At 39.5% G+C, this 23,306-nt stretch overlaps 1 protein-coding gene across 6 annotated transcripts in view; it reads right to left on the bottom strand.

Annotated features, from left to right (window-relative positions):
* The window catches only part of TTLL5 (tubulin tyrosine ligase like 5), a 136,842-nt gene that overhangs the window by 79,082 nt on the left and 34,454 nt on the right, over window positions 1-23,306 (bottom strand). For all 6 annotated transcript variants that reach the window (XR_001921968.2, XM_018082939.2, XM_018082943.2 and 3 more), the window contains 13 exons: window positions 21,172-21,253; window positions 20,264-20,325; window positions 19,707-19,798; window positions 16,770-16,811; window positions 13,731-13,844; window positions 13,296-13,387; window positions 12,630-12,692; window positions 11,658-11,696; window positions 10,558-10,703; window positions 9,276-9,567; window positions 5,195-5,315; window positions 3,422-3,568; window positions 1,119-1,219 (listed from right to left, as the gene is read on the bottom strand). Coding sequence is in view for 5 of the 6 variants with exons in the window: in XM_018082939.2 (XP_017938428.2) it covers window positions 1,119-1,219; window positions 3,422-3,568; window positions 5,195-5,315; window positions 9,276-9,567; window positions 10,558-10,703; window positions 11,658-11,696; window positions 12,630-12,692; window positions 13,296-13,387; window positions 13,731-13,844; window positions 16,770-16,811; window positions 19,707-19,798; window positions 20,264-20,325; window positions 21,172-21,253 (1,393 nt within the window). In the remaining variant the exon portion in view is untranslated. The remainder of the gene's footprint in view (window positions 1-1,118; window positions 1,220-3,421; window positions 3,569-5,194; window positions 5,316-9,275; window positions 9,568-10,557; window positions 10,704-11,657; window positions 11,697-12,629; window positions 12,693-13,295; window positions 13,388-13,730; window positions 13,845-16,769; window positions 16,812-19,706; window positions 19,799-20,263; window positions 20,326-21,171; window positions 21,254-23,306) is intronic.

Genomic DNA, 23,306 nt, shown 5'->3' with positions numbered 1-23,306 from the left:
TCCAGTTCACTGAACAATTTCAGACCTCTCCATAGTCAGATGGCTGTAATAACACTTGGTTTTCATGCAATGCTACAGGCCTTAAGGAATACTTCACAGAATCACAGATTATGTTGATTTAAGAGGGACTCAAAAGGATCATTGCCTCCAACTCTCGGCCCTGCACAGGACCATCCCTAAGAGTCACACCACGTGCCTGAGAGTATCATCCAAACACTTCTTGAACTCTGGTAGGCTTGGTGCTGTGACCACTTCCCTGGGGAGTCTGTTCCAGCACTCAACCATCCTCTTGGTGAAGAAACCCTCTCTAATACCCAACCTAAACCTCCCCTGACAGAACTTCAGGCCATTCCCTTGGATTCTGTCACTGGTCACCACAGAGAAGAGATCAGTGCCTGCCCCTCCTCTTCCCATCATGAGAAAGTTGTACAATGCAACAAAGTGTCCCCTCAGTCTCTTCTCCAATACTTAACTATTTTCAAAATGTGCTTCCTACTAGACTCTTTTAAGGCAGACAAAGCTCAGAGACAGAAAATGCTGCTTTTTCATTGTGAAAGTAACTGTTTGCACTGAACTGCCTTAGCAGGCCAAATAAGAGGCCTAACTCCCATCCTTGCTCATCTCAAAGTCCAGACCTGGAGACTTCCTGAAGAGAGGGAGCAAGCATAAGAGAAGAAACTTAAGCATCAGAGCCATAACTACTGTTTGGCCTCAGCAGCTCAAGATTATCTGAGCAGCAATTCCAGTTTCATTCTCCTTCCAAAGTATTGCCGTATTTACTTCAGTGTCACAGAAAAGGAAATCATTAGTTCACCAGCATCCGTCTGAAATTTACACAGGCCAGGGCAACCACTGCTGTCCTTTGGGAAGCTACTTAATGGTCAAAACATCTACTGTATGTCCTTCTCTATGCACCAGACGCTGATGTTACAAGTAAGGTTAGGTTGCTGGAAGGAAGACAAGAGAAAAGACAAGTTCTCTACTCCCCAGCAGGAAGAGGTCCTACAGTCAGTAAAGGTATCTAAAGGCCTTTAGATCCATCAAATCATCTTTAGAATAAACTCATCACCTTCAGGGCTTGGAGATCCTTTATCAAAGCAAATAAAATCTATTCTTACCTTGCTTTGGTAATAAAGTTCTGAAAACCTTCAGGATTCACTCCCTCCTCCTCCTCTTCCTGTTTCTTTTTTGATCTTTTCTGAACCATCTGTTCCGTTTCCTGTTAAAAGCAGTATCAGTAAGTGTCTCTATGTTCCATGGCATATCTACAGCTCCAAGAATACAAAAAACAGTTCCATGGGATCTAAGAAAAAAGAACGTCAACTCCAAAGAGCCAAATTATAAGTATTTCACTATGCGCAAAAGCATGAATAAATAAAGAGAGCCCCAGTGACAGCATCCTAAGCATACACTAAACTCTTAATTCTTCCACCTGACATAACTTATTTGCTGAGAAAAGATCAAGCCTTCATAAATATATGCTGTTCCTTCAAATACACGCTTCGCTGAGACATAAGGAAGTATGGAGGAGAAAAAAAATTAAAATCATTATTTACAGATATTAGGTCCCCTCTCTACTTTTGTTGTTTATGTCACAAATAGAGTTCCTCAAAACAGCTTTTATTTGAGCATTTGTCCCAAAAGTAGACAGATATTCAGGAAGGAGGGAAAAAATATAAAATTATAATAAAGAAACCGAATCAAGGATGTCTATTGATGACATCCACATTTTCCACTGTAAACTGTATTTCTCTTGAGTTAATCTCTTTTGTCATGCAGCCAATTGCTGAAGGCTTATATGCATACCAAAACCACACTGCTTTAGCAAAAACTAAGAAAGTAAAACAGTACAGCCTGTGGCAAACATGCACTTATACACTAAAATATACTGGAGTAAGTGGTAAGCCTTTGCACGTGAAAATGAGAGCAAGCTCTCAGATACAAATGATCTATTTTACACCAGTAGAACTGGCTGACACTACTGGTTGTACTAACACAAATATTTTTATTCATTAAAAAAAAGCTTCAGGCCTGTCTGAATTACCAATACCAGTTTAAAAGCTATCTCTGACCAGATCTCCACTTCATTTCTGCCTGCTGGTACCCTGAGCATTCCCAGAACAAAACAGTCAGATACATCTTTCGAAAGATAACTCAAGACAGGGAAGAAAAAATCAATATGGAACATGCCTCTACTCTTCACTACTTAAGTAACTCTCTGGACAATATGTGATACTTTTTACTCAGTTAGCATTTTTTTCTTCAGTGTCATTACAGAAGATACATAGTGGCTAGTTGGAGTCCCTACTAAATCTGAAATTACAAGTCAATGAAAGAAGTCTGTATGCTGGAATCAGACATCAAAAAACCTCACAGCCTAACAGTCTCTCAGTGGCTTAAACATGTATGCCCCAAAACATCAAGTGATATGTTCTCACTTGTTCTGAGAAAATGTTTATGCACTGATTTATTACCAGTTGCACAGCTTTATTTTGTGAATTTACTCAAGAGTTAGCAGAAAATCCTAATGTTTGAATGCAATTTGAGTGGAAATTATATTCAAAGCAGCTGCATTCTTCACTGACCACAGAGCCACCCAAGTGTTTTGTGGTTACTCCTAACACAGTAATTCAGCGAGCATTAGGCATACAAGGCACTCCCTGGAACAGATTTGGTTCCATACCAACCTTGCTTAGACAGATCAAGTTACCAGATGTCAATTCTGACTAGCTAATGTAAGTGAATATCCTCTCTCCTAATGAGTAGAAGCTTGGAGGCCTCAAAGCAAAATTTCAATTACACTTGTTCTAACACTAAAGAAATGCTAGGGGGTAAAGGAAAGGGGAAGCTGCCCTTGCAAAGCAAGGAGTAACATGAGACCACTATGCTAAGAACAGCATCTTCTATGTCTAAAGATGGGCAAATTATTTAAATTATGACCTACGTGTCCTTAACACTGAGCACACAGAGTCCCTTACTACTGATAGGTAGCAGTCCCTCACTACAGATAGGTAGCAGTCCCTCCATATACCAAACAAATAGTAAAATACATATTTCATAATGTTCTGTACAAAAAAATTATCTCTAAAGAAGCACCACACAAATAAGAAGTGGGAAGAGCCATTACAAAGCACTAGAATCGAAGACAAGGCAAAGAAAGAGCAAACGGTCAATTAAATTCGCCTTCATTTCTGCACCTCTTTTTATGCATATGATTACTGGACTACATATATAATGTACTAATACTGTTGTCTATCTGACAATTTGAACAGCAAAGTACCATTACTGGATGCACAGTTGCAAGCAGGCCGCATAAATGTCAGAACATTGCCTTTGATACAGCCTTCAGGAGACACTTTAGAAAAAGAGAACAGAAACCAAAAGAGCTACCAAAAGAAAAATTAAGAAAAAAATTAGTCACCTTGTTATAACAGATTATGAACTCGCCCAGCTGGCGAGCCAGGATACGACGACGATCATTTAGTCCTAAACGACGGCTGGGGAGCAGCAACCTCAAGGACTGACGGAGATTGCTGGCAGCTCGCTTCAGAAAGCGGATCACCAGCTCCTGTAAGCAAGAGAGATGGAGTTAACAATGGACCATCTGCAAGATGTGGGGAGAAGAGAATAGAGGTACTACAGCAGCTAATGAGTGGCAAGAACGGAAGATATCTCCTGAGAAAACAAGATGAAACTGGCAGACAAAAGCATTCTGCAATACATGTTTTTAGTACAGCTCTACAAAACCAAGTTGGGAGAGGAAAACGGTGTGCCTTGCCTGAGGTGGGTCAGAATTTCGAACACTTGAGAAGTGCTCGTTTGAAAAGCATGATAAAGGAAAAAAAAATAACCAAGCAGCAAAAAGCAGCAACAACAACACAGAACAACCTGTAAATACCTTAGGAGAACATTTCCATAAAAGAACTTGCAATGTGTTAAAGGAGGCCTGTGATAAAGTGTACTGACATAAAACCCTCTCAGCACTACCACAGGGAAGGAGATCTTTGTCAGAAATCCCCACACATCTCCACAGGTATCACTCCACTGGGGCAGCCTCATTTCATCACTTTTTATATATATACTATTGCCACATTCTCTCCACAGTAATATATGACTACATTTACAGCTGTGTAATTCCAATCCCTCACCATGTCTATTTGACCTCTGGTGGGGAAAACATATGGCAAGGCAGATCCTAAGTCAAGATGCATCTTGTGGGTGTTTTGAACCCTTTCTGTCTTCCCTCTGGATTTGCTTTTGCTTAGGAGCTCTATTAATGCATAAATGAGCAGCCTCTCAGCCAAACTATTGGATTTCACAGCTCGCCTCTCACTGCCATTACTCCAGGCTGGTTTGATCTGTTATTTTAAACATTATTTTTCACAGTACAGCAGACAAAGAGACTCTCAAAATCCAGTTTTAATTTCCACTTGGAAAGAGCAGAGGTAACATTTTCCACTGAGTTGACTGATTATTCTTGACATGCAATTTTATCTCTGAACTGCATTGGCTGTTTCCCTGCAACACGCACTCAGTGAAAATACATTTGAATATGCAGAAAGCTCAAGAGCCTATTGTACAAAGCTCTTTTAGGAAGGTTTGTAAGGGTATCTGGGCTTGCAGTAGTCTTTAAAATGCATATACATCAAATACAGGGCCTTAAAACACTGCCTAGAAAAATTAATCACTTTTATTTTCTCTTCTCAGTGGCTTTTACTTTAATTTCCCCTACCTAGAATGCAAGGAAGATTCCTAAGTGCAGATGTCTGGATACAGTAAAACCTTGCATAGGAGAAAAAGCTTAACTGGGTCCTGTTCCATTTGAGTAGATGTATATTTTGTTTATTGCAGCAGAAACCAGATCCTGACAAGTCATCTTAAAGAATCTTTAAAAGAAGAATTCAAGAGTAGGTAAGCTCAGAAATCAATGGAGGAGAACCAGCAAAAGATCTGAGCAGTGTGAACGCCAATCACACTCCAGTCACTAAGAGCTGTGTACTCTATCATTGCTCTGAGGTCAGTCCGCAGTCCTTCCTTATCTGTATATTAAAAATACAGCACTGGCAGCTGGACAAAGATAGACAACCACCATCTCAGTTGGATTTCTATTCTTGCAACGATGGGAACAGACCTCAAAATTCTCAAGGCAGATTTCAGCTTGGTTTTTCAATCTGGCCAACATAAAGCTTCTTACCATTTGCTCATCCTCTTTGGCAGCCCAGGCAGGATTCTGGATCTGGTCACCAGCCTCCTTCATCAGTCGGAACTGAACATGCTGTAGATAGGCAGAGAAAGCCGTACGGGCTTGCACTTTGCTGTGGGCCAAAAGGATCAATCAGCTATGTTCAGAGTAGGAATGGGAAGAATTACAGCAGTCAGGCACAGCTTATGGTCCAAAGTGCAGTCAGCAAGGACCTCCTAAGGTGCATTAATGCTGATGCTCAAACAAAGGGGGACCCCTTCACCCCCACCAGCATTTTCAAGCAGACTTTCAGTTCACTAAGATGGGATAGGTATTGCAGGAGATATAAAAGACAGCAGATACTCTTAAGTTCTAAGATCATTTCTAAAAATGGAATGCTCTTCCTGCCTTTTACAGCCTTAGTTCCTCTTCTCCAAAAGGCAGTAACATGAACATCAGCAAAACTGTATTTTTAAATCAAATTCAAGGCTCTGCTGGGCCTCTGTCTTCACAAACATTTTGAACACCACAACAAGAGACCATAAAATAAACAAAGGGCTTGGTACTGGTGCCAGAGTTATAACAAAGGCCCTGTAATTCCCATTAGAAATGAAAGAATTAAATCTGTGAAAGTGAGCTCCTCCCCTGCTGGCCTAGGGACACAAGCCAAATTTCATTGAGCAAGGCACCACTGAAGAATGAAAGAACATCAGCAAAATGTGCTGTGCAGCTGGCTGAACATGTTGGGAAGTTGTGAGCATGAACTGAGGAAAGAACTGGGAGTGACACATCACTTCTCATTCCCTCACAATGGCAGTCATTTTAGCATATGGATTTGTTGTGAGAGAAACTGCTGAAAGCTTTACCTAATTCTGTTCATTGTCATCATGGTCTAAACCCTATCCTCAAGCATTCTGCTCTTGCAGTCTCTGCTCTTCCTCATAGTTTTCCCCATAGTTGCTAGAAGCTTTTCATAAGGATGTAGCAGCTTTAGTGTCACAGACAGATTCATTCCTCTATCATCGGCAATGTCCTAATATTTTCTAATAAATTATCAAGTTTCATCTCAAAATAAACTAGACTTTTGAATCCATTACTTTCCTGGAATATTACTCCAGAACTTACTAGTTTTGTAATTAGGAACCTTCTTTTACTACCCAGCCCAGCTTCATTCATGAGCAGTTTATATTTGCATTTTCTTTCTCCACTTTGAATGTATTTATGCACAGCAATTACACCCCTTCATAGTTTTCATTTTTTTAGGGTGAACTATCCACACCTTTCAGTGTCTTCTAACAAAGCACCCACACTGGTGGCACGATGAGATTAACAGCTCACCCCTGCCTGCTCCAGTCACAATTTACCTTCCAGGAATATGAGTGATAGTGCCTGTATACAATACTCCACAGGAAGTCTCAGAAGTATGTCAAGTGATAAAGCCTAAATCACATTTGGTGTTTTTATGTGTGAGCTGTGATCAACCAGCATCTGAGATATTTTTCCTTATAATTAATTTCCAGTTGATGAACATCCAGCCGACAGAATTTCTGCTGCAAATTATTAATTCTTAAAAGCATGCCCTTGCAACTTGGTGCTACTGAATTTCATCCTAGTTATATTATTCCTATCCTCAAGGCCATCCAGTTTTTCTCACATTTATTCCATTACTTTTCTCTCATGGTAATAACTCCCAAATCTTTTCCATCATCAAATTTCATTAGCACATTTCTACATTTTGTGTCATTCTTGTCTTGATTATTAAAATCAGGCTCAGACTGATTCCTGAGGAACCTCACCATATTTTCTCTACTTGTTCTCTGCTTCTTAGGAATATTCACAGATACTTACATGATCCTAATAACTCCATGTACCTGAGTCTCTCAAATAGCACTAAAAACTCCGTGCAGCAATTTAGCCTTTCTGGTTTACAGTGTTCCACAGAAATCATACAACATAGTAGCACTTAGAGCAATCAATGCATCAATTTTGGTAAGAATTGAAGTTAAAATAAAGGACGTCGGAAGTATCCATACATCTGCTTAATCACCAACTTTTGATGCTTCTGGAAGACCATACCAGGCCAAAGAGAGGTTAAGCAAATGATAAGTTCACAAGAGTCTCAAACTAACATCCTCTGTGGATAGCTGTACCTGTACTATCAACTAAAACCTGATGAAAATACCTGGTTACGATTCCTGTCTTCCAGGAACTTCAGACAACTCCAGAATGCACAGTAGGCCTTGTAACACCTCTGAACTCCATATGCTGCTAGTCACCACACATACCTTCTTTTTCCCCATGTGTGGAACATGAGGAGAACACACTGAATCCTAGCTAAGAACCAACACTGTCTACATCAGGCCACACTATATCAGAAAAGGCTCTTCTTCTCAGAGGTTTGTAGGGCTGTCAGATTTGTTTTAGGTGCAACTCAAACAACTCATGATCAGGAGTTCAACTAGAAATTGGGGATACTCTGTTATCAGCATCAGCACAATGATACAGTTCTTTGCCTGCACCTGATACTTCTATGACTAAAAACCAAAGAAGGTCCTTGTATAACAGTGCATCTCCTATCATGTGTAGGATATTGAAACCTGAGGTCTTAAATGCAGAAATACATAAATCCCTTTTCATTTTATTTCCTTGGAAATGGCACAGTTGGGGGAACAAGTTTCATTTGACCATCACCTCTTTATCAGTAACACCCCATGTGTGGAAGATGGAGAAATTTCCTCATCAGGCTGACTAAAGGAGAAGGAAGTCCTACCACTTACAAAAACTGACCAAAACAGGCCTGGTTTCTCTTGAATGAAAACTTCATTACTTCAGCTCCTCTGTTGAACCCACAAGCAGAGTTTTCATCAATGACAGATCAGATGGGGCCAAGCCCAGCGCAATCTTGGAACATGAGGTCAACCACAAGCCTTACACATTTCTGTGGGGAATCCCAGCAGTGTTGGGTGCTGAGCAAGATTCTGCCAGGAACATCAGACAGAACTTACATTCTTGGTAGGAATCAGTTCTATATATATGTAGATATAGACACAGCATTGCTATGTTCATCCTCAAAACAGGTTTCAGAGTTTTCCCTGTCAGAAGAACAAATGCCCTTGCCACAGTAAGACATCAGAATAACCCCCAAATCCACTGAATAATCCATAATTTCTCTCAGAAACTAAACTGAGAAAGCAACAACAAGATGCATTTATTTTCTCTACTTTTGGATATTTTTCACAGAAAACATAATACTGCTTCTTGTCTTACATCCTCTTACACAGATATACATGATCAGGCCTTGTTAGCCTTTCTGTCCATCTGCAATTAGACAGTTCTTCTATCCACATTCAAGTGGCAGATCAAACTTCAAAACATCTAGCAGGGCCCTGGTTGGTGTTACTCCACAAAATCTCCTCCAGTACCTCTCTTTTTTCCAAGCAACAGAGCCAGGCATCAGAATATACTCTGTTCCACGTCATATTCAACAACATGCAACGAGATGTTTCAGTCATTAGTCACTCTCAAATGACCTCCTAATCTTGCTCTCAAGCAGGCAATGACCTGGAGCAGAAATTATTATCAGAGGTAAAAATTCTATCAAAAACAAAAATGAGAAAACTAATTTTATGGAGAGAAAGTACTGAGATCAGTACTGACATATTCTTACCCAAGTGTTCTTGGAAAATTTAACATATATCTATATCCACTTCATGGTAAATGCAAAGAATGAGAAGACAAAGTTTAGAATTCAGTAGCAGGCATCCTGCATTAAGACAGAGGCATTTCAGAAGTCTGAATTGACAAAAAAACCCAGGTTACATCACCAGATTAAAGAATAGCAATGGAAACTATGAGTTATGCTTTCTACTGATCCAGCAGGTCAGGCATTTAGGTAAACTGTCAGACTTGGCAACAATCTCCCTTCTGTGCCAAGGAGTTGTTAAGGCAGCCCACAGCAAGACAAAAATCCAGGCCCCTTTTCTAACGCCTTATCTCTTCACAGTTAAAATGTGGCACTAAAGGTACATACTCTGTATTTTAAACAGTATCAGCTGCAAGTCAAAGCTAAAGGCAAAATGCAGCTATCTCTCACCTCAGGTTTCCATGCTTTTGAAGAATCTGAAGCAAGTTAAACCGAGATTGTGAGTCTAGTTTTTGCAGAAACAGTTCTTCTCCATCTCCAGTTTTCTTGTCAAGTTTTTTTGGCAACCTCTCTTTACAAGCAGTTTTCACCGAGTCAGAGAGCTTTGGCTTGTTTTTCACCTGGGTGTCCAAAACAGAGCAAACAGTTCTATCTAGCTCTTCATCTTCATCTGCATCCACCTCCTCTTCCTCCTCACCTTCTGTGTCTGACTTGAGGGACAGCTTTGTTGATTCTGATGTGCCTGTAGTAGAGGAGAAATCACCTATGCTAGTTAAAAAAAAAAAAAAAAAAAAAAAAAAAAAAAAAAAAAAGTGGAAAGGACTTTCCTTTGGTTTACCCCTACACTCTTTTCTGCTACGACAGAACACCACCATTATAGAACATAATCTTAAGTATCACTGCCCTATATTATCCTTTCTGTCTTTCTGCTTGTGCACTGAACAGTTGAGAAGCCCGTTTTCCCAATATCAGAGAAGACAGACCAAGATTCTTGTTTTAACTTTACAAATGGAAAAAAAACCAAAACCACAAAATCAAAGAGACAAAGGCATTTTCCTATATTTTATCCTGGTTCTTACATGTTTACTGGCATGTACTGACCCATACTTAACATATATATACACTCATTTTTTGTATTCTCTGTATCAAATAAACCAAAGCTACAAATCTAAATTTCCACGTGTCAGTAAAGATCATATACCTCAACATAGCAGTAAAAATAATTTTCTAATGTACAATCTCTCCCATTGTAGCCAGTATCACACAGCTACTAGAAAGAGTTCAGATACTGGCTTCAGAAACATTCACCTGTGAGGATCATTCACCTCTGTACCCTTTAAAGTTTTTTTAACATCTGCTTGGATAAGAAGGATTTCTCTTTCCAACAGCTTAGAGTCACTGTTATGTAGGAGAACCAATCTGCAAGGTCTCATCTTTCTCTGAAAAGCTGGAGAACTACAGAGGCACATATACAGTTGAATTTTTTACCCAAAATGTAACCACAAGTTCAGCTCCAAGCAAGTACTGATTCCCTTTAATCATATACACATGATGTGGAAAGGTAGGAATGAAATTTTAGGCAGTATAAAACAAGAAGCTCAGAAGAGGAATGAAGTGAAAACTATTAACACTTGAAACCAGAACAACTCCATTCACACACATTTCAAATGAGTAAGTCTCTTACTTGCTTTCCTTTGACTAGCTGCTCATCTAAAACTCTAGCCATGCATACCTGATGATCTCATCTGTGCTGCTCTAGCCTTGCCATGACATCGCCGACGCTTCCGTAACTCCAACGAAACAAGCTTTCTCTCATAAAACAGAGCGTGAGAGCCCACAGTTTCCATCCTCATATCCAGCCTTCCATTAAGACCTGCTCTGGGAAGCATAGTACAGAGACATCCCTCAATCTCTCTTTGTACTTCTCTTCCTGATGATACAAGAGACCTAGTAGATCAAATTTCTTCAAGAAACTTTCTTTCCTGATACAGGGAAGAAATATTTATCATCAGTCTAAACTCTGCTCTATTTAAGCCTACAAATGTTTGCAGAGTCTTGCAAGTACTTTACAGAACATCATCTCTCAAAGCCCCAGGATGCACTTATCTAGTGTCATGCTTTCATGATTGAATAGTATCTGTCCGTCAGCAGCTGGAAATCAGCAGCAACTACAAGGCACAATTAATAGGGAAAACTGAATTGCAAGAGTACAAAATAATGGAGGGGGATGGAAAGAGAGCACATGGACCTCAGTCCAATCATCTGAACCATTTATGTAGATAGCTTGTTCTTCACTGTTTGGTCAGAAATAAGAATTTTAATATAATCTAAGCGGAAAATGTCAAACTTTCTACAAGTTCTGCCTAAACCAAGGGACAAGGAGCTCTGCCAGATTTCTTAAGGAAAACACACAAGAGTAACAACTTTCTGCCAGCGCACAAAGTTCCAGAAAAGTGCTCTCTATGATTTAAGTGTAAACATCAACAGAAAATTCTTGTTACTTCATTTATCTTTTAGATCTAACAAAGTATGGGTATACGAAGCCCAAAACCCTCATGCACTACAGGATCTTTTGAGAGAACTCAATGATGAGGCTTATAAATATGGCAGGAATACCAAAGTGGGAAGAAGAGTAATTTTAAGGTCCAATCCAACATGAGCTCACCACATATGGGTGTATTCTTTTCTCACTGTATTTATGTTTCTAAAATTATTTTCATGGATTTCAGGTAGAAAAGTTGTTGACACACAGGTTGAAGGATGAAGTTATGCAAATCTAAATTTAGAACAAGTCCTACAAAGTACAAGTTATTTAATTAAGTCACCATTTACCGGGATCTTCCAGTGATGAAGTCTCTTTTCATCTTGCCCCTATAAAGGGAAAAAGATCAAAAATTACCTTCCATTCTGTATCAGCCTGGATTAAAAAGCCTACATAGTCTTTCATATGTACAAAGAAAGGACCAAATTTACAGAATCACCTGTGAGTTCTCTGTTAAAGGAGAAAAAAAAAAAAAAGAGCTCCAAAAGAGGATATCTGAGCAGCTGTACTAGAACTGATGCTTACATTTTTCAGGCTTAAGTTGGAGAAGGTGTCATTTGGAACTATTCTTTAGACACATCCCTGAATGTACACAGAGAAAAAAAAATTGTACACTGCTCATGCAGGAAGAGCTTCTGTAAATATTGTGTCCTTTTTCAGCCTCCTTATCCTTACCTGGTAATTACTTTATAGTGGATCTCAAATTTGGGTAAGAAGAACTATTGAGAAGGAAGGGCATTAAACAGAGTGAAAGATACTGAGTACAACTCTCAATGGAAGTTCAGCTAGTGGCATGAACTGTCTTTTCCACCCAAGCACAGTCCAGAGAAAGAGGTATCAAATCATGCTTGCATAGATCAAGACACAGGGATACTAAACCATTGGAGGAGTCAATTTCAGTGCTTAATTACATGAGGACAAGCTCTAATGTAATTTGAAATTTGACACAAAAGGTAAGCAAAGACCTATAATCCCTTCATAGTGAAACCTATGCGCTTAAAATTTTCTCATGTCTATAGTAATCTTTGTACTCCAATGATTCCCATGACTTGTGCATTGTCCTTTGTGCCCCTGGATTCAGAAATACAACACGTAAATATGAGAAACCTCCACAGTCACCTCACACGCACAGAAAAGATGAGCAACTATCACCACCCCTGTAAATCACAGACTGATGTTTATAACACTGGATAAGTGATGAATCAATCCTTTTCATGATGTTCATGCCCTTTACCTCGCTCCCAAACAGAAAAACTTTCTACCTGTCCTTAAACAAACGTGTAGCCAGCATGTAGTTCATTGATGTCTTGTGCTCTAAAAAGGATCTAGAAAAACAAAATTCAGGATTATCAAGACAGAGCTCAACACAGTGAAAGGCAGCATAACACAGAAATAAGTGACCTGTAAAAAACATCCCAGAACTGGATTCAGACAACATGCTGTACCATAACAGAAAAGAGGAAAAGAGCAGAGCTATTGTTTTTCAGCTAAAGTTCCTGGTGATGCAAGAGACAGAAAACATTACAGATTGCAAAAATAAAATCAGAAAAGTCTAACATAGTATCACTTTCAGAGTGAGTGAGTCCTATATGGCATTTAGGGCCTAATGACAAAAGTACATAGTATGCAGCTCTAGGACGTAAAAGTAGATAGCCACAATGGATTATCTGAAGGGAAGACACTTTTATTCTAACAGAAAAGCAACACCAGAAGCAATTTTTGACAGCTTTCCATGGGATGCAGTTAGGCAAAGCAGCAGCTGATAAAAACAAGGGATCAGAAATAAGCTTCCTCAACACTAAAATAAGCTCTACCAAAACTTTCAATATGTCTTTTTGATTACCAGGATGGTTGATCTACATATACCCAACACAGAATATCCCTCAACACAGAGCATTAGTGCTATCTTACTGGATTGTTATTTTTACCCATAAAGGTCCCATGTTAATGGAGTAGGGAATATCCGGATGAAGCCTCCTCTCCGTTCATTTTCCTCTTTCACTCGCCTAAGAACTTTTATCTGGAAAAAAAAAAAGAAAGAAAATAGCCAGCAAAACAGATAAAATCAAAAATGAACTTTACAAAAATCTCTGAGTTTCAGCCAAGGGGTTGGGCACATATGACATCCTTAAGCAATTTTGTCTTGTGTTTAAATTCCAAAGGAGCCTATCACTGCTTCAAGCATACCTGGCATAATTGAGGGCAAGGACAGTACCAGCAGTAAAAGCAAGCAATTCTGTTTTTAAAATTATACATCTTCTCTCGTGTTTTTCATATACGCGCACTTGCTCTTTGTTGAGCAAATAACCCCACATACTGAATGAAAGCCAAGGTAAATAAAAGCAATATAATAGTCTACTTACCTCCTCCATAGACAGGCCTACCACAGAGCTGCTATGCTTTCCTGTTGCTTTTTCCCTGCCTAAGGGCATCGAGCTTTTAACTTCAGCATCGCTGGCAGACAGAGGACGGGTACGCTGTAGAGACAGTGTGAATCCAGATTTTTCTCTTTTCCTCTCTCTATTTTCTTATTAAAAACCATTACATTCAAATTCCAGGACTCCATTCCCAACAGGATCTACACTCCAGAGCATCATAGCCAGAATTCACAATTCCACACTCCAGCTGTTGAAGAGTCCACACCCCAGACAGCACTAAGTGTGAGCATTCACATTATTGGATTTTAGCACAGCAATTCATGCATTGGCGCCAATATTTACACCCCTGGCCCCTTCCAGGAAAACATGAGACATACCCAAAAGTAGCAAAGTCAGGATGTCATACAGAAAAATTCTCACCCATGGGGCACTAGAGCCAGCATCCACAGGCTCCAAATACACTTAGATTCACACATCAATGGTACCAGAAGCCTGATTCTCTGTTCTAATTGTGTAGCTACAGTAGAACAACAGAACTGTAATTCACTGATGAGATAAATGTTGCAGGGAAAAGTTCACCACCTGTTATTCTTTTGTTACTATACTGCTAGGATGTCAGCTTACTACTTCTTGCACTTAAGAGACAGATCCTGATATGTACATAGACACATCATGCAAATTTGCATAATTATGCAAATTTTTTAAAATTAGAAAATCAATACTTTGCAGACAGTCTCACTAAGCTTATTCTTAACCTGACGTGCAGTTGTGACCAATTCTAACAAAAGGACAGGAATTCAAAATGTCTTCAAATTATCAGGATTATAAAATCTTCAAATCTGAGCAAGACTGAAATCTTTGAACTTGTTCTCAAGTACTAGCCTTAGGCTCAGTTCATTAAAAATAGCATTTCAAGACTCTAGCTGAGAAGGTCTCAGGCATTTATACCAAATTAAAATTTTCTTTTAGCTCTGTACTGAGCAAAGAATGCACAGAGGGCATTTTTAATCTAGAAAGAAAAAAAAAAAGACAGAAACCTTAAGCTGTATAAGTCCAGGGGAATATTCCATACTACTCAGGTACAAATAAAATCCATAGCAAGATCAGGTTGCATCTTTATTTGTAAGGACTATTGGAATTGAATTTCATTCTCTCTGTTTCATTAGATATTGCAAGTGGCTATGCAATCTGTAGATGAAGCAACAGCAAAAGCAACAGGCATTGCACTAGAATAGGTTACACTGCAGTGACTGGTACAGAAAGATCCAAAGATAAAACAGACATAGACGGTGCCAGCTGAAACATTGTTAAGTCTAATTAAAACTGATTTAAAAAAATAAGAGAAAATTACACAATCTGGAAGACAAGGTAGGAGACACAAGCATTTGCAGAAGAAATAAAAATACCAGTAATCAAACAGGTTTGCCTGATGCTGTAGATGATACTAAGTTGAAAGGTTTTAGTCTTTCTTCCTAAGCTTTCCTCCATTTCAAATCCACAGCTCAACAACTTCGCTTCCTCTAGAATCTCCTGATAGGTAACCTTCTCTTAAAAACCATTTCCTGGCACTAACATAACAATCATCATCATGTGAGAACTGCTGCTCAAAGAGATTACAGAAATGTTTCATCCTATTAGATGAGCTACTTTACTAAAGGAACACTTGAATACAACAGAGATGATTTCACTGATTACAAACAGAAAATATATGCCTATGTACTGGCAGCTCTGGTTCCTATCTGAGAACACTGAGAACACTGCTATCAAAAGGCTAGAGAAAAACTCTAACTTTACTGGGCTTCCTGCACAAATATTTTTTTTCAGTGTTTCACTACAGAATACCCTCTGGCTGTAGCACAGAAATGTCTCCAGCTTCACAAAGAACTTGTTTCCTCTTTGACCCAGCTTATCTTTAGAAGTACAGATAAATCCAACCGCTCTGGTATATCTCCAAATTCTGCAAGTATCCCTAGTTCCCATATCATGACTCTAATTTTACTAAGCACTGACAGCACTTGGCACAAAGATCTTTCCTATTCTCTACAAAACCTCATTATTCAATAAGACTCTTTCCGCTAAGCCTCAGCTAAACTTACACAGAATGACATAAATAGCAGTGCATAGAACGAATTAGGTTCTCAAGATGATTCCATCTGTCCTACCTTCCCTTCCTGCTGGGAAACCTTATAAAAAAACAAATTAAAATAATTCCTATTACATTCATGCAGGAAGCCCAGCAGCAAAATAATACCTACCATGTCCCCACACAGCCAGGTGCTTAGAATTGTAAACTATCATTGATTTGTCCATATGGCTTGCATGAAGGGTGCCAAATATGACATTTAGAAAGGCAGATCAGTCTGACTTATGCTAACAACAGTCCATATTTTTCCATTAACTTTAAGAAATCCTTCTTATCCTTATTTTAAGCCAGTTCACTCTCAAATTTTTACAGTGTCCTTCAGATGACTGTCTCACAGAAAATTATTACTTCTTTCATAGGGCCACCTGAATTTTGTCTGTGCAGATTCACCTGTGCTTTCTTTATTCCATCCCCTACAGTACAAAGACAAAAATTCCTACTCCTCCCTTTTGGTGTGACACTCCTATTTGCTGCTGGTTTTACCAGTTTCTCACTGGTTTTTGCACTTTCCTTTTCAATGGCCTACCTACTGTGCTGCCAGTGTTTTCATCATTTGATGATCAGAGTGACAGCTTTATCTTTAAACATCTCTAACAATTTCTTTAAAATGCAGTTCAGAAATACTTGTAGTCTCTCAGCATAACTCACCTACTTTTTTTTTTTTTAAGCTACTATTAGTGTTTTAAATATTTTTCCAACATTTGCTTTTGCCACATGGAAATGTATGTCAGTCCATCTTCTCTTGTTGACTTTCCTCCAACCCGCACCAGGCTATTCTAGTTGTAAAATATAGTTAGGGCCTAATTGCGCCAAAGTATTGTACAAGGTAATGTTTGAAATTGTGTCCGTCATATTGGTGCTGGGAGTTGAAGGGTACTCACCAATCTGGTGTTTGCTGTTTGTGACTGTGCAGATGCAGGACGCTGCAAGAGACACACAAAACGAATAAAAAACTCGTGTTCTTGAAGACACTCTCATCCTTGCCTGAGTAGCAGAGGAGTGGCAAGTACCCTAAGCAAAACACTATATAAGCAAAGGGTGGTGAGGTACTGGAACAGGTTGCCCAGAGAACTTGTGGATGACCCATCCCTTGAAGTGTTCACGGCCAGGTTGGATGGGTCTTGGAGCAACCTAGTCTAGTAGGTGTCCCTGTCCACAGCATAAGGGTTGGAACTTGATGATCTTTAAGGTCCCTTCCAACCCAAACCATTCTTCGATTCTATGATAACTGAAGTCCAGAGATATAGCTAACCACTTCTACCATCTCAGTTCAGATCTTCCTCATATCCTGCACAAACATATCCTATCCCCATTTCAAACACAGCATTAATCCTAACCTCAGATGTGCTCAGCTGTGCAGAATGCATCTGGACATGCAATTTTCAAAAGCATACAGAAAAGAGCTCTGAACTACGCTACGATGACCAAAACTGATATTTTTGTAAGACGAGAGTCACTTAGATAAAAATATTTAATAGCTATCTATTAAGCAGAAACAGATGCTGTCTAGTAGAACTGTTCATAAAACAAAGAGGATTAAAAAAAAGTAATAATCCTGAAATTCCACAAGAAATTTCATTTAAATAGCTCAACAATATTCCAGTTCTTGTGGAGAAACAAAATACTATTTAACATTCTGAAACAGGTGCAGAAACATCATCAGAATATCAGAAAATACCCTGTACTACTGATCTGGCATCAGGTCCACAAGCAAGACCAGTTTAATGACAGAGGCAGGTTCAAAAGGAAACGATTATCATAAGAGCTTAGATTTTTCTTGTCTTCAGTGGTATTCAGGCTGTCTCCTCTTCTCCAATGCCCAAGAGGTGCAACTGGTGTAAGAAAGGCTTCTCAAGAGACCTAACTGTACTACTGACAAGTTCTTCTCTACAGCTGGTCTATACAAAACAGGTCAAGGTCCCTTTATTGCTTACAATTAACTGAAAGAGCTCCAACCCAAATCAACAAGATTACAAAGGAAGAAGCTAAATTGTTCATTTCCCTAGAGGGAGAAATGCTCAGAGAGTCAAACCAAAGGAATTGCACAAGAAACTTGCAGTTCAGTCTGGTGAAACCCAGAAAACAGAATAACTATCTCGGGATAGTTATTCAAGAGAGTCTCTCAAGAGCACTGGTATCAACATTTCTTTCCCAAGCAGCAATTTTACAATGATTAAAGATGGTCTGTGTGAACAATCAAAACTCAAGACTTCATGAAGGAGGAAAGAAAAACAAAAGAGGTTCAGTGTACCCTTTGCAACTGAGAATAGGAGAAGGTATCAAAGATCCAACAATCTGAGATGAAGAAGACAAAACATTTCTGAACAATGGGAAGATCTAAACATCTCTTTAGCCATGGAATTTCCATTTAGGTACATAAGAAAAACATGCTATAAAACTTTATCACTGGATTATAAGCCTGTTCCTATTAAACATAGGTAATGCGGACACCTGTCCCAAAAGATAAATTAATCCCACTTCATAACCGTTGCTCTCTCATATGAATCTTTGCACATTTCAACTGGCCAGGTTTTACATCTTTTTGTGTTTTTTTTTTAAAGCAAAATAAAGTTTAAATCCTCCTTAAAATTCAATGCTTCCCAGCAGCATAATTTTCTGAGACTGTCTTGTACAATTCTTTTCAGATAAAAGATGTCAAATCATCAGGATCTGATCACATTACTCTTAGAGAGAAGGGTACTTTTTCTGGAATGGTTCCTAATTTATCTGATGTATGTTTAGTCTGCTACAAAGAGCACCTTTATGGTCAGAGGGATCTGTATTTAAAACACTATCTATTAAATTGGCCTTAGAAGTTTTGGACTCAGACACACATCCTATAGATACTCAAATCCCATCTTACCAGCTATTCATCTCTCTCCCAGTGGCTAAAGACTGAGTTTTACAAGAAAAAAATATTGCAACTTCTGTGAGTTTTCCCTATACCAAAATGGACAGTGTATTGGTACACTGTCACTGAACAAAAATGACCTATCATTTCCTAACTGAACTTGAGCTACTCAGCCATGTTCATGTCCCTCACAGCAGCTGTTAGGGTGCACCATTCGCCTATTTGCCTGAGGAGAAATGTGTTTAAAGTCCAAGTGACGTACCAGATCTCCCTGCCTTTTGTGAATGCTCCATTTCCACAGATATTTATGGAGTCCATTTCATAGCCAAAAACAGATAGAAAACAACTGCCATTCAACATTACAGTGTTAAGAAAGCACTATCTCAGCAGAAAAGGCAATGGGCAGTCACAGCAAGCCACATGAGGCCTCAGTCCAATGATCCATGGGAGAGGAAGTAAGAGACTCCAAGACAGAATCGGAAAAAAGTCTTAAATTTCAAATGCAAGAAGCTTTTTCTGCCTAGAAGGAGGTCTTGGAGACATTCATAAAGCTCTAGGGTTCTGGAAGCTTGTTACCCACAACAAAATGAAAGTGGCTGAATAACTCAGGTGCATAACTCAGGTGTATCCCCTGAGTCTCTTAGAATCATAGAATGGTTTCGATTGGAAGGCACCTTAAAGATCATCTAGTTCCAACACCCCTGCCATGGGCAGGGAACCTTCCACTAGACCAGGGTGCTCAGAGTCCCATCCAGCCTTGTCTTGAACACCTCCAGGGATGATGATTCCACAAACTCTCTGGACATGTTCCAGTGCCTCACCACTCACACAGTTAAAAATTTCTTCTTCTGTAGTTATGCTAGAAATCCAGATCATCTCGCTCACTGCCTCTCTCACCAGTGAGTCAACTTCAGTGAGAATGACTTTTTGCTATCCTTCTCAGCTCTGGCTTGTTAAAATCACTTACCTGCATCTTCTGGTATGGATTTCTCCTGACAGATTCGGCTGAATGATAAATGGCCCGGTTTGACCGCTGGCCTGGATCCTGGCACACGAAGCCTAGGGGCATCAGGAGCCACATGAGAACTTTAAGACAGGCAAACCCTGACATATAAACCTAGCATTCCTGTTCACAGTCTCAGTCTGTACACAACCTTCTTGTCCCTGCCCAAGAACCAATAAGGACGCTTTCCATTTTCATACCTTGCTTTGTTTAATCCCAAACTGTACCTTCCATTACATTTTTTTAATAAAAACTGTAGCTTGCTTCAAAACCAAGTACTTAAAAAGAGTAGTGTCTTCAAATATGAAACTGGGGACTCTTAATACCATCTAAGCATAACAATCAGACAGATTATCCTGAAGCTGAAGTGTACACACACGACTTCCTAGTGCTAAATACAACTGCTTTCCTTAACTGGAGTTTGCCCCCATTATACTCATCTAATAACATGCAGCTCCTAAACCTAGCTTTTATTGGTCTTAAATAAGGGAAGGATCGAAGGAGCTTTTTGCTACACTTACCTACAAGAGTGAACATATCTGAGAGCATGCTAGCTTTGATCTTCAGGTCCAAAGGAGCATCACTGTCCCCACATGCAATAGAGGACAAGAGAAATTATTTGTCTGGCATTAAATGAGAAGAATGCATCAGCATCCAGTGTATCTCCCAATACAGTTTCTTTGTACTGATTCTTAACAGAGGTGAAAACAACATTGGAAGAAAACTAGGCAATTTTCACATGTATAGGTAAAGATCAAACAGCAACAGATTAATCTGTTTATCCTTTTTCCACAGCTTTTAGTGTCCTAATGCAGACATGTACAGCTTTGTTTTAGCTCTGCTTAGCTAAAGACATTTTCTATGTTACATTTCATGAAGTAGATAAAAGTTACTGTCATAGAATTCTTAAAAAACACAATTAACTACACCTCTTTCACAAAAAAATCATAATTGAGAAACCTACAAAAATAAATCCCCAATTTTCATTAGAGCATGGGGGTCGGCATAAGAGTCAAGACAACACTCACTCTTTAGATTTTAGCTAAAGAGAGTACTAGGCCAAACATTTGAGCCCAACCATTCATCTACATACTCATCATAATGACTGAATCTGCTTGGACTCCATAATCTTAAACCTTGAAATCCCACACAACAGTCTGCAAAGTTTCAAAATTCATCTACGATGGGAGATTATGATGATGGACTGTGAAAAGGAAATAATTAAAAAGAAAATGGAATCCCAACTGGGCTCTTTCAAAACCTATTGTTGCAACAAGTTTGTTTATGCAAAGGAAAAAGCAAAGGATTATCCTCTCTGCTAATCAGCAGTGGAACAAATAACCTGTAGGTATCATGAAATCATGCCCTCCTAGTTTCAAGGACAATCCTCTCCAGCAACAGTCCTCATATGAAACTGGAAATCACTTACCAGGCCAATGATGGGGACAGGTTCACTTCCAACAGCCAGGGTTTGAGCGTGTCATCAATAAGGACATCAAAACCATACAGCTCTGAAAACACAGCAGACACTCTTAAGTTCATCTTACTACATCTTTAAGCATTCAGGTAAGGTCCAACACTAGTCTCTATCAAGTCATTCCTATCTAAGTCATTTATGTTAAATCCAGTGAACTCTCTAGAGCTGAACAAATAACATTCCACAAGGGGGAATCTTCACTTCCTCAGAATCAAGATTAAACATATTTTGTCTGTGGGGGAGAGAAGGGAACAAAAAAGGAGTCTTAGGGAAGTATTATATAGGAAAATAAACTATTTGCTGCCCACAAACTGTAGTTAATGCAAAACTCTACTACTTGTTTTCACATAGAATTGACACACACAGCAGGTTCAATCTACTGGATCCTGGAAACAACAGAACTTCATTCTCCTCTTCACTTTTTAATCCCTATATTCATTGTTCCAGTCAGCTAGAGAAAATTTGCTTCTTTCAAGCATCAGCTTCTTTTCAATTATTCCTGTATATTTTCTGCAATATCCTCATGGGATTACAGACTTTTAGGCAGTTCCATCTACATGGACAACCTCCCACGGACAACCCGTTAGCTTATTGACAGCTTGCCACTTTGCAGCAAACCATGGTAGAAATATTTTTTCTTTAGTTTCTAAAAGATTCTACAACATATTATATCTGCTAGATGTGTTCTGCTCTACACGGGTCAGACTGAAGCCAGCTTCCCATTCCAAGACTGATTTTACTATTTCACTCTATACACACTTTCTCTCTAGTTTGGAAAGAGTCACAAGAAGGATGCTATGTAAAAATGACTATAAATCAGAAGTTGCCATTTATGCAATTCCCCCTTCCGGCATTAAGAAACACAGTTAATTATCACCAGGGCAATTCAGACAATTTTTTTTTTTCAAAACACCACAGAAAAGGGTACTGGCAGAATAGGAGGATTTCCATCACCAGTTGCCTAGTGATTGGAGTAAAAGCAGGAAGTTTCTTTGCCATACTGCTTTCCTTGAATTCTGGCCTTGGCCTTTAGTTGCCTGCCTGACATTGATTCTGGCTCTGGGGAGTTGGACTGCTTGACAAGATCTTCATATGCAGACAGCTGTGCAAAAGCTCATGTATCTTATAACGGGAAGTTAATGAGCTGTGGGGGGGACTTGGAAGGGGGAGAAATGGCAGCAGAGTGAGCATTGCGTGCTCACTTTTCTAGACTCTGTAGCCAGACACTGAGTGGGAAGCAAAACAGCAGAGAGTTAAAGAGCTGGTTCACTCCAAAGAAATGAGGCTGAATCTACATTTGGCTCTCTCGCTCCGCAGACAGGAAAGGCTGCAGTAGAGGGGAAAGGAGGAGGTGGGGACTGTAAGTGTAAACATTAGCAAAGCACTTTGACCAGGGGAGGCTTCTGATGACTTTAATACATTATTTCAAAGTATAATCTCAGATTTGATGAAGACCCATGACTCTTAATGGCATAGAAAACTCCAGTGGAGAGGCAGTTCATGGCCAAGGCAGAGAAGCCAATGAGTGGGCCTCTAGCAGCTGCTGATCCACAACCTCCCAGCCCCAGTCAGGAAGCAGCACATTTTGTTTTGACTAGCTGTTGCTTCTTTTGCTGCTGGCCATTCCCTCCCTTTGCCCCTCAAAGGACCTTTGCTACATTTTGGCTCCTCTGACCTGGTCCTCCTCTCCCACACAATTCTCTTGCAATCACTTGCTCTTTAAACTTCCATCTTTCCCACCCAGTTACTCACTCTGTCCACTTTTACAAATACACATGGGAAACCTCTTGACCTCAGCTAGCCCTAACCACGCTGCTGGAGCTTTACATTCCTTTCCCTTGTGTCTGCCTTGTTTAGTAGGACAGTAAGCTCTTCCGGGTATCCCTGTTGACTCAATTCATCAGACATCTAATGTCATCTGCAATGCCTCACGGTCTCCTAAGAAGACTCCACTGACGCTTCATAATGCCCCAAGTTTTACGTATTCTAGATCAAATCTACAACCCCTAGACAGATGTCTCTGATACCTCATGGCATCAGGAGCTATGCAATATCCATGTTCTGGCAACAGAATCAAGCCTCACAGG

The sequence above is a fragment of the Manacus vitellinus genome, unplaced genomic scaffold (assembly GCF_001715985.3).
Source record: "Manacus vitellinus isolate BGI_N305 unplaced genomic scaffold, ASM171598v3 scaffold_6_pilon, whole genome shotgun sequence".
In the NCBI taxonomy this organism is placed as follows: Eukaryota; Metazoa; Chordata; class Aves; order Passeriformes; family Pipridae; genus Manacus; species Manacus vitellinus.
This window is presented reverse-complemented; position numbering and strand designations above follow the sequence as displayed.